Below are 12362 nucleotides of genomic sequence, written 5' to 3'. Positions count from 1 at the left end.
AAAAGCACATGGCATTGTCTGTACTTCGTATAAAATCTTCATTCTTCTATGTGAGAAATGGTCCTTTCAAGATAACAACATAGATCCCATAACAAATACTTCACTGAAGTCTATAAAAGGATGTATTCCTCAATGAAGCAACTAACAAAAAAACAAGAAAAAGATAAAACAAGAGCACAAGAAAAATACTTGAAGCTAAACTCTGTCAAAAATACTAGACGATATACATTGTTTATCCTTTGCAAAGCAAAGTAGTTTTGTATTTGTGTTTACCTGTATATTCACTCCTTGAGTGTTAAGAATACTTGTATTCATTCAAATATTTGCTTGTGAAAGCAAGAATGACTTAATGTTAAAAATACTTGGGTTCTTATATTCAGAGGGAGTCTAAGAAGATACTAGAAGTGATGTTAAGAATACTTGTAAAGCCAGGAGTGGCCGGTTACAATATTTGTTTTGATTAGTGGAACCCTTTACTAGAGTAAAGGAGAACTTGACATAGCTCAAGTTGAGCGAAATAGTACAAACCAAGTGTTTCTACTTCTCTTCATAATAGGTTTATTGAGTATTCTTATTATATCTTCCATCATTACTTTTACACCAAGTGTTTATTTGACAAATTGTTTTAAGAATTTTTTATCTGTCATTGGATGACCATTCTGTTATTTATTACACATTCTCTTTATTCTTAGTGGACGACAATGTTTAACTCAGTATTATCCATATTATTTTTATTATCACAAAAAAAATTCATTATCTTTGATATACACACTATTCAACTCTCACTTAATTTTAATGCGTTTGTTGTTGTTTCAAGTTTATGTGTTAAATTTTTCTTACCTTAAAAGCTTTTATATTTCTTATATATATATATATATATATATATAAAAGTTAGATAAGTGTTTGTAAATATCCATCCCACAGTTTGTCAACAGGTGGAAAGAATTGTAATGGTATCTCATCTCTTTCCTAAATATAATTTTCTTTATTAATTTATTAGCTATTTAATGAACTCGCTTTTTTTTAAAAAAATTTATTATTGGGGCGAACAATTCTCCTTATTATTGATCAGTTAAAAGAAATTTTTTTCCTGATTATTGAGATTGAGATTTTCTCTTTAGTTATTTTTAATTAATCAATATATATTTTTCCAAAAATCACATGCCTCAATTTCTTTTTATTTCACTAATTTGGTTTTTAACCTTTAACACCCTCGGTTCGTTCTCCTTAGTCATTATAAAATAAAATTTACTTATTACTTTTTGAGTATCTTAATCATATTTTTTATAATTTAAAAATCCTTAAATTTTTAAATTTTCTAATATTTTATCTAAATTTAAAAATTCTGACGTTGTATATGAAATGCACAGAATAAGGCAACATAAACAAAATAAATAAATTCAGCAAACAAATAAGGCAACAAAAACAAAATAAAAATAATGATAAATTTGACTGGAAAAAAAAAATCAGCCGATTCAACTTATGATATTCTGAGAATCATTTCCTACTAAAAAAGAAAAGAAATAAATTTTGAATTTTTTTTATTCGTAATAGTTAAGCACGATAATATGAGATTTATAACATGCATACACTGCTCAAACGAAAAATAATATTTAATTTCTTTTCTTTTTGTGATAATAAAATAACATTTCTTCTACCAAATCATCCCATTTGACCTTTTGGACCTTTCCTTAACTGACTCCGCAGTGCCAAATGGTCCCGATTCAATACAAGAAATTCATTGCCACATAATAGCACACCATCCACTGCATGCTCTTTTGGTGTCTCCTCAAACCTCTCTATCTATCTTCACTCTCTCTCCCTGTTCAATTCTCTATCTCTACTATTAATCCCTCTATGATCCAATTGTGTGTCCATAAAGCAAATTAATTACTAGAGAGCATACCCATATTTTGGTTGGTGAATTTTTGCAATACACAAATGGGAACAAAGAGGAGCTTCAATTCTCCGGTTAATGTTTTGATTGAAAGGTTGAGGAAGGTTCCAATGAAAGTGAAGATTTTTTGTGGGGTATTGTTTGCTGTTTTTGCTTTGGTGGCCTTAAAGCTCACCATAACAAATCACTACTATTTCTTCATAGCTTCTGAAACGGTCCATGTTGCTGGGATAATTGCCCTCATATACAAGCTTTTTGCCCTGAAGACCTGCACTGGTACATTCCCTTTCCCTCATTGATTAGTATATTTATAAATTGTGTTAATGGTTAATTGCTATTGTGAATTGTTAGCAAGAAATCATATACTATCGTTTTAATCATTGGGCATATGAAAAATGTTGATATTTTAAGATTAAATTAGGGAAGGGATTGGCTGGGTGTGTGTTTTGTTTTATCTAATTTTCAGGATTTGTGAATGTGTTTGTATTCTAAACTCTGAAGTATGAATAGGATGGGATATATGAAAGAATAGTTTTCCTTCATCAATAATTAGGACTTAGGAGGTTGCGTGCGATTGATTTGATTTGTTTGACCTGCATATCTGATTTCAGTTTTGATTTCTCGTTTAAGGGTGTCTTTTTTTCTTTCTTTTTTTTTATTCCTGGACTCAAATTTTCATTTAATGTAAAATTTTGAGAGAAATTAATTTACATAGATATATTTATGATATAGTTGGAAACTTGGAAAGGGATTAATTAAAATATTTATTACAGTTTTGACCAATTCTGCTGGTCTAACTCTGAAAACAGATCATCTGATTAATTAAAAATAAAATATTCAACGTTATTTTTGTTCACAATTTATTAGTTTTTATTGGCTTTAAATTTATATTGTTGCGTGCCTGTGTGAATTGCTTTTATGGCGTCATCTGGTTGACCATTTTTGTTCAACCAGTTAAACCTATATCAAAAGTCTCTTGGGTTCAATACTCTAATTTTAATGGCATTATTTTTGTTCACAATCATCCGGTTTTCTTTGCCAATAATTTTTATTAATTGTTTAATTATCAGCTGTTGTCACCTCTATTTATAAGATTATGTTTAGTTTATGAAAAAATGTAAAATTAAAAGAAAAAAATAAGTGACATCATTCAGTAGGTAAAAATGAAAATCTGGTTTAGTTGGGTAAAAAGTAGAAAGAAATTGAGGAAAATATAAAACATCATAAATATATCTAATAAAAAGTTATAAAAATGTTACTTTTAAAATACAAACTATTTTCCCTTCATGTTTATTAAAATCAAAATGAATTGCTGAAACATATATGTAGATCGGTAGATGTCACACTTTATTCTTCTTCTTCCGTTCCTTTCTTTTTATGTGACTCCAAAAGCAGGAAAGAAGCAAGAAATTCCATTTTCCATCGGTCCTCTATTCTTCCTTCAGTACTCCAGCTAGCGTTTCAAACAAAACATAAATGTTTAGAGTCTATTAAGTACAACTTATAAACAAACAAATATTTAATAACTTTTAATGATCTGAGCGTTATAAAGGAGAAAAAAACTGACCATAAAATAATTCTTAAATGGAATATTACAACTCACAAAGTCCACAGGTCCACACCTAACCAACCTAACATGATTTGAACATTTTGAATTGGATTGGCTCACACAAAGTCAATTAGAATATATATTTCTTAAAAATCAAATAACATCTTATTTTTCAACTTTTTACTTTAAAAAACATTAATAAAAGGTTTCTACAATAAAAAAACTCACGTAAGTTAGAAATGATCCATAATTTGACCCTTTCATTTTGTTTGGTATACAGCAAAGAAGTAGATGAAGGATCAAAGAAAAGGATGGAAACAATTAATCTTTTCTGTTTGAAAATGAATCTTGTAGAAAGAAAAGAAAGAATAGTTATATGTCCTTCTTAAATATTTGTTCCTTCTCAAATTTGAAAGAAAGAGAATGAGAGAAGAATTATGAGTGTAAAGATAAAAAAAATATTTATTTGTCATAAATCTTTGTTTATTACGATCTATATATATATATATATATATATATATATATATATATATATATATATATAATGTCTTCAAGGGAATTTAGAATTCCCACCCTCACATCAGAAATTTTTGTAAAAAACTTAAAAAATTATTTTAATTTTTTTATTGACTTAATTTTTAAAGCTCAACAAGCTTATATAAATTTTATTAATATTTTTGAAAAACTATTAATTTCAAAGTATTAACACTAATTTAGGCCGGGCTAGTCCAAGATGTAGTTCGATCCTGACCTAAAAATAGACATCACATTTAATTTATCAAATAGGTACCTAATAGAATATGGACCCCTACCATAGCAAACCTCGTCTGTCTAATTGTAGTAGTCACCCCCTACACTTTCACACCCGTATTCTCCATTTTTTTTTTTTTTTGTTTTCGTGATCTAGCTTCTATTATCCTAGCTACCATCACCAAGTTGAAATTACCAGTCTGCAAAATATTGAACCCACAAGGAAAAAAATTAACCTTTTTTTTTGGAAGTTTTGTGCTTGTGCACCTTGATGTCTAGGGACGAGGGACAAGGTAAAGGATAATGTTCTAAGAACCGGATCAAACCACAATTTGGTCAGAACCAGGTGATCATTCCGATTCAGTTCACTGAAAGGATAAAAAATGTATTAGAATCGGTGTGATTCAAGTTAAACTAAGTGGGCCTTTGGTTGAATTAGAGTGGATTTTTGGTTGAATTAAGTGAGTCTTTAGTTGAACCTAAGTGAATCCTTGGTTGAACCGAGTGCTATTTTTTATAAAAAAATTATGAAATTTTTGTATGTTATTTTTGTGAACTTATATGTATTTTTGAGACATTGAATAATTGTTTGTGTTTGAAACTTATTTATGGAATTGTATTGACATAAATATTGATTGTTATTTGGGATATTAGGTACTTAATAATGACAATGATGTCAAAATTAGAGTATTGAATGATTAAATTATATTAATTACTTAATTATATTATTTTCTTATAATTTTGTAATATATACTAGATCAAACCGATTTAATCAATGAAACTCTAATTTGACCAACGACCTATTAACTTAGTGTCTCGGCTGGTTCGATGACCGGTCAAGTTCTTAAAACATTAGTAAATGATGACCGATTTGAAGACATCATTATAGTTGCTTTAGATTATAGTGTTTCTTTAAGGTGAGGAATTGAAGAGGCTGTCCTATTTTTAAGTATACAAGAAGCACAATCTCTTCTTGATGGAAAAAAAGAAGGTAGGTCTTAAAATAACAATCAATCAAATACTTTTGCCTCTTTTTTGGGTATTTATTATTTGATATTTTTTATTTTTTAAAATTAATATAAATTACAATAAGGGTGCACATATGATTCTGTTTAGTTTTGATGTCAACCTAGTTGGGATCACGGCATTGCAGATGATGTTTGCTAGCCTCTATTTCATTTTAAAAAAATTGAGTGTGCCACATAAATATGATATTAGCATTTCTCATTTTATTAGAGCATCTCCAAAATTAATTATTTAATGTGTTGTTTATTTTTAGATACCTTACTTAAAGTTAAGCCTTGGTTGCTTATAAGAAAATATATTTTCTTATAATTTAAGGGAATAATTTAATTGTTTATAATTATACTTATATAGTGAGAGCAAAATATATATGAATTGCTTAATTATAATGTGATATTGTTGAGACAAATTAGCACAAGGTAAAGAAGTCAAAATGGGTTGCTTAAATTTTATCCATCGAAGATGCTCTTAAAAAAGTCTAAACGAGTTTCTAATTCCATTTTCAGGTTTATCGCTTAAGACCCAAGAGCTCACTGCTTTATTCCTAGCAGCAAGATTAAGCTGTAGCACCTTGACAGAGGCCAACATACACACCGCGTTAGATCTGATCTCTCTTTTCGCAACATTATTCCTCATATGGATGATAAGATTCAAGTTAAAGTCATCCTACATCAAGGATCTTGACAACCTGCGTTTATACTTTGTGGTAAATATAGTTAACACTGTTCACTCTCGTGTTAATTTAGAGCATACTTTGAAGCTTGCTTTGTTTGCATTCAATGAATATATTGTATGTCCAATTTGAGTACGCTACATTGACTACTATGATTCAGCGAATCAAAGTTTTATGAGTTAAGTATATTTTTTATTTCTATAATTTATTGTCTTTTTTTTCATTTTCATTCCTGTATTTTTTTTAGTCTTTACAATATGTTTATTTTGTTTTTCATCCTTAAAACACTTTAGATAATACTTTTTAAAAATAAAAAACAAAATAAATATATTTTGTAAGCACAAAAACAAAAAAAAAAATTATTAGAACAAAAATAAAAAATAATGTGTGTGGGATGGGGGTGCCTTTGTGTGGGTGTGGGTGTGCAGCTGCACGATTGTGTGGGTGGGCTAGTAAGAAAATTGTTTTTAAGGAGAAGCAAACAAACATACATTGAATATGTTTTGTTGAACTATTTTGTTATTATTTATTGAATATGTTTTGTTGAACTATTTTGTTATTATTTATTGAATATGTTTTGTTGAAAAAATTTCTTTCTTTCTTTCTCTACAAATGAGAAAAAAATATAATGATCACTTTATCATTGTTGATTTTACCACCTGGTCCATGATATGATTAATAAATAATCTTATCTCATAAGTATGTGGTAAGAAGTTTAATTCTTGATCTATGTATAAAACATATGTTGAAAGATATTATTTTTTTAAATGAATCTTACTATTTCTAGAGATTAGTTCTTAACTCCCGATCCAGGAATGCTCAGATTAACCCAAAAATTTAGTGTTGATTTATCTTAATATTCTGAGTTTTATGGTGGCATAATGCTTTTCATTTCACAACGGATGTGCTTAGACCAAAATAAATGTAACAATGCCATCCTTGTGTGCTAGGTGGTCCCTTCTGCAATCCTTGCGATACTAATCCACCCCTTTACAACTCATTGGCGTTTAGTTCGAATTGTTTGGGCATTCAGTTTGTATTTGGAAGCTGTTTCTGTTCTGCCTCAACTTCGTTTTATGCAGAATGCAAAGGTAGGGTCCTTAGACTGTTCTGGTATTTATATTATTTTAAAAGTATATGTTGTAAATCTTGCACTTTTTGTAGATGGTTGAAACATTTACAGGGTATTATGTATTCGCTCTCGGTGTTTCAAGATTCATAGCACTGGCTTACTGGTTAATTCAGGTGAGATCAATTTTTACTTGATTTGGTTTCCTAGATCTTTTTATGATATTTAATGTTTTAAGTTATAATTAGAAGCACGCATTGCCCAAATAAAATAGTCGTTTGTATTTTTTACCAAAAGAATACAACATTATATGCAAGAATGACTTCATAATTTTTTTGGAAATTATTTACCTTATATTTTAAAATGATTATATAAGAATGAGGAGGGTTTGGTGACTTGATTGCAATTCGAGGAATTCTGAAATAATTGAGTTACGATTCTATTCATTGAGAATTAAGGGATTATTGAAGAATTATTCAAAATTACCAATACATTGCAATTCTTTTCTTCCCAGATTTACAATCGAACCATACTCCGTAAATAAACATAATGTTGCACAGTTTTGAATATGTTATAAGTAGTTTCGAAAAACTGTTTGTTATGAATCAATGATATAATGTGTCTGCATGGATTTTATACAAATTTACATAATGTATAATAACAATAAATATTGGCTGAGGAGAAAAAAATATGAAAATTTGCATAATGTATACTTTGGAATCTATCTCTTTTATTTATCTTAATATATGTGATGATTCATGGATGAACATTTTTGGTCAATTTTCATTTGAAGAGCCTCCAAATGGACCATGGCCACTACTAACTAGAAAGATGCATAGTTTGATTAAAATGTAGCTTTGGTTGCATATTGGGTGCTTATTTTGAAATTAAGACCAACGCATTATGTTCATTTTTAACATATTGATTAATGTATAGTGGTTTTTATTATCTGGTAGATCTATGAGACTCGAGGGGCATATCTATTTTTGGTTGGGAGTGGCTATTTTTGGTTCTTAGCAGCTTTTCTCTCGGAGATGGTTCAATCCTTCATCTTGGCTGACTTTTGTTACTACTACATGAAGAGGTAGGTCAATTGGTTTCCTCTCATCTAATATGATAAAATTATTAACTTTATATTATTTCAAGATTGTCCTTAGTACTTATGATGTTTTAATCCTATTCAGTACACACTAAATAACATTATTTTGTTGTCCTGTTTTCAAAATGATATACATCAGATAATAATAAGATAATATAGATTATGTTAAAATGATAAATTTTCTCTTTTATTAAAATTATATATAATTTTATAAAAAAAAGTAACTTTTAATTTGATTTTTCTAATTATAATTTTTTATTATTATATTAACTATTTTAATTTTTAATTTTTTAGTTACTTTTCTTAAAATTAAAAAAAGATAAATAAGGTTTTTAGAATTATAATTAATATTGAAAATTTTCTCTTAAAAATATTTGAACAATAATTATTTAGTTTTTATTATTTTAATGAATAATAATTATTTAGTTTTGCAATATATAGCTCTCTCTTTAAAATAAGAAATACACTACACCATAATAAAATAAGAAAATTATATTCTATAAATACACCAAATAATTGATGACAATTTGATAGGATAAATTCCTATCTTATTATATCTTCAACACAAAAGAAGTTAATTAATTTAAAATCTTTTACACTGAGAATATATGGCTATTAAAATCATTAAAAAAAACATATTTACCATGCATATATGATAATTTTTAGTTAGACATCAATATAAAACATATTTTAACATTATTAATGCACACATTATTTATTTTAAAAGAAAACAGTTATGATGGGATTGGGTAAAATACGCATGCAAGTTTTTTTTTTTTACCATGGATCATTACTAATATTTTTCTTTCTCTTTTTTTCTTTTCAGCTTCATGCAAGGACAAATTTTAAGGAAAATGCCTGTTTAATAAGGATCATGACTTATTCTATATATAAAAAAATTATGACTTATTGATGTACAATCTTTTGAATAAGAGTCTTTTTTTTTTTTCCTTTCAGTTAAGCATATAACGTTTACAATTCTTTCAGTTAAGCATGGTAACTTTGTTTGAGGCTAAGTTATCTTACAATATGCTTTGTTTGGGCGCCATCTCCACAATATGCATTTCGGCTTTAGTTTCAATTTCATTTTGTATTTAACGTGATTTTTTTTAACTAAACGTACATATGTTGCAAGAGATTTAAGCTATGTTGAGTAAATCTAACTGAAAAATTAAGTTAAAACTAAAAAGCTAGTTGAAAGTTTTTAAGCTAATTTTTTAAATCAAAAGTATTTCATAAACTAACTTAAAAATATATAATGACATATTTTAAAAAAAAATAACAAAATTGAATAAATATTTTAAGAGTAAAAAAAAATATAAAAAAACTAGAAGATAAAAGCCAACATTTAAAAAAAGAAACTATTTGGAGTAGCATTTAAGAAATGCAAGAAACTACTAAAAATCGTTAAAAAGTACTTAAAAACTTGTTTACTTGACTGTTAAATAAACTTTTCAACAAATAAAAAATAAAAAATTAATTAAAATAACTCGTGAAACGTAACCTTAAACACATTGTACAGGCTCTTCCTCCTTTTATTTGATCAGCATTCAATACGTGAAGGGAATAGAGCTGTTGACTCCTTCGCAAAGCATCGCATGTCCATGCTGGAGGCTTCCTTTTCTAGTTTATGTTGTCCTTCCTTTGTAATTTGTTCCTTGTTGAGGATTTAGAACAGGATTGATCCAATGGGTCTAAAGCAGATTTTAAAAAAATATATTTTATACTAAATGAAAAATTATATATAAAACATTTTTGTCATATGTAACATTATTTCTAATAAAAATGGTGTGTTTTGCTCTATCAAAACTAAAAGTAATTTTGTTGGTGGATCCAATTGTTTTATTTATCCTTGGTTGTTGCTTGGGGCATCCAGTATTTTTGCTGGGGCACCCAGTATTTTTGCTGGGACACCCACCAACTCGAAAGAAAGGGCGAAAATGTCATTCACCCTTTCCTATAAAAGACAAATAGTGACTCGTCCGTACGAGTCACTATTCAACTTTTTTTTTGTGCTCTTCCTCCTTCCTCCGTTCCGTGCCGTTCATGGTTCCGCTGCTTTTGCCGTTCGTGGTGCGTTCATGCTGCTGTTGCTGTCGTGACTGTGTTGTGTTGTTGCTGCTTCTTCCTTCTTCTTCTCCTTCAAGGTAAGTTATCCTTCTTCTTCTGTTATTTTTGTTTGTTTGTGGTTGTTACTGCTTGTTCTCCTTATTAATTGTGTTTTTCTTGGTGTTCACTGTGTTTGTCTTTTCCTTCATTGGCGTTTTCTGTGTGTGTTCACTGTGTTTTTCTTGGTGTTCAGCGAAAATGAGGCATACGGATTGACAATCCGTATATGATTTTTAAAAAAAATTGTGGTTTCTGTTAGTTAAAAGCCATACGGATTGCCAATCCTTATGGCTTGTTTTTTTTTTTAAAAAAAATTCTGTCATACGGATTGCCAATCCGTAAGACAGGAAAATGTTAGTAGGATTAGATTACAATTTAGATTATATTAGATTTAGATTAGAAACAGGAAAATGTTAGTAGGATTAGATTATAATTTACATTAGATTATATTAGTTTTTTTAACACAAACATTAGATTAGAAACAGGAAAAGTAGAACAAAATACTAAAATATTATTTTGTCAAATATATTTCAGAATGTCACGTTCTCGTGCGTCGTCATCACGTTGGACCAGTCTCAATGAGGAACTGAAACAACTTCTTGCGGATGTGCCTAGTAAGAATTAACATATAGTTACTTGAATGCTAATTCTATTTTGTGCTTGAATGCCTATTAATTGCTTGAATGTTAATCATGTCAAAATTAACAATTGAAGAGCACGGGGAATGGAGGGAATTGACAAACATGATGCAAAATGTCGCGGCTCCACTAGAGGCTTTTTTCTAGACCGTTTACGTCAGAGACCAGGTCATGTTCATTTTGATTTAATTAATATTTGATTTTTCTATTATTTCCTATAACTAACCAACCTTATTTTGTAATATGACATGTAGATTTTCAGTGAAGTTGGTAAGGTATATGCTGTCAAGTGGAATGATGTACTGGACAGTGTATGGCATTTGGTTGACAAAGAAGAAAATTATCATAACGTTGTGTACAACAAAGATTTGGACCAACCAGCCATTGTAGCAGGAAGGACAACACTACAAGATTTTTACCAGCTGACCGAAGATTATCCAGTCTCCTTAACTCATTATGGTAATAATGCATTTTTTATTACCATATTTAAGACCAGTTCCCTGCCCAAGTCATTCCCAAGATGACACTCTGTATACCATCAAGTGCCAGATTCTATCATCTTCAAGGTTTATCTCACTCAACAGAAAGTAACCTGTAGCAGTCTGGTAAACAACTTTCTAATTTAGTTGTCAACATTTTTTTATTTTTCAAGTTTTAAATTTCATAACATAAATTGTTGACATAATATTTCTTTATTTGTCAGGACGTTTCAAGTAGCATGTATTATTTTCTTAAAGACAAAGGTTGAACTCATTTGCACTTGGAGGATGTTGCAGAATGCCGGCTCGTGTTCAATCATTGGAGGAAGACACTTAAAATTGGAGCCGGATGGAAACATTTATGCGAGATCTTGTTGTTAACTGCTGACATGGAAATAGTTTTTGAATTCATTGATCCCAATGTTAACCGTGTGCTTTATTGGCAGTGTTTATGAACAATTTAGGATTTTAAACATTTTAATTACTTCGAACATTTTAATTATTATGAACATTTTAATTACTTTTGAATAATTTATTTATATAATAGTTGTTTTATAATAATTGTTTTATCATGTGTTGATTCTAAATTTGTTGCAACAATGTTCTTATATATAATAGTAGCTTTGTCATGTATAATATTATCCCATTGTTTTTGAAAAAATTTGGTCATGTTTTTTAAATAAATCATTTTTAATTAATGACTAAATAAATTTTTTTTATCATTGTTAAATTTAACCAATTACTAAATTAATCATTAAAATATTTTTTAAATTGTTTTCTTTTATCATTGAAATTTTTTGTAATCCGTATGACCATAATTGAATTAAATTTTTCTAATTGATTTGTTTTAAGTAATAACTAAATTAAATTTTTCTAATTGATTTGCTTTAAGCAATAACGGAATTAAATTTGTTTAATTGATTTAATTTATCATTGTAAAATTTAAAAGAAAAAAATTAAAAATGATTTGGCCGTACGGATTGCCAATCCGTACGTATGTCAAATTCTTTTTTGCACTCCTCTTCTTTTCCGATGATGGAAATCAACCAAAATTCACCGTATACTCCTCACAAACG

General features: G+C 28.6%; 1 protein-coding gene and 1 long non-coding RNA gene across 2 annotated transcripts; both read left to right on the top strand.

Annotated features, from left to right (window-relative positions):
- Positions 1-1715: 1715 nt before the first annotated feature.
- LOC114406337 (ER lumen protein-retaining receptor-like) lies at positions 1716-9113 on the top strand. The gene is made up of 6 exons (XM_028369024.1): positions 1716-2173; positions 5726-5925; positions 6843-6983; positions 7057-7137; positions 7918-8045; positions 8887-9113. Exons 1-6 carry the CDS (start codon positions 1942-1944, stop codon positions 8924-8926), a joined length of 822 nt encoding a protein of 273 aa, XP_028224825.1. The 5' UTR covers positions 1716-1941; the 3' UTR covers positions 8927-9113.
- A 287-nt stretch (positions 9114-9400) lies between these two features.
- Positions 9401-11776, top strand: LOC114405443. The gene is made up of 5 exons (XR_003665222.1): positions 9401-10207; positions 10704-10783; positions 10884-10975; positions 11062-11412; positions 11511-11776. It is a non-coding gene; the product is annotated as an uncharacterized LOC114405443 (long non-coding RNA).
- The last annotated feature ends 586 nt before the right edge of the window (positions 11777-12362 follow it).

The sequence above is a fragment of the Glycine soja genome, chromosome 3 (genome assembly GCF_004193775.1).
Source record: "Glycine soja cultivar W05 chromosome 3, ASM419377v2, whole genome shotgun sequence".
In the NCBI taxonomy this organism is placed as follows: Eukaryota; Viridiplantae; Streptophyta; class Magnoliopsida; order Fabales; family Fabaceae; genus Glycine; species Glycine soja.
The sequence above is the reverse complement of the archived record's forward strand: the minus strand, read 5'-3'. Positions and strand labels throughout refer to the sequence as shown.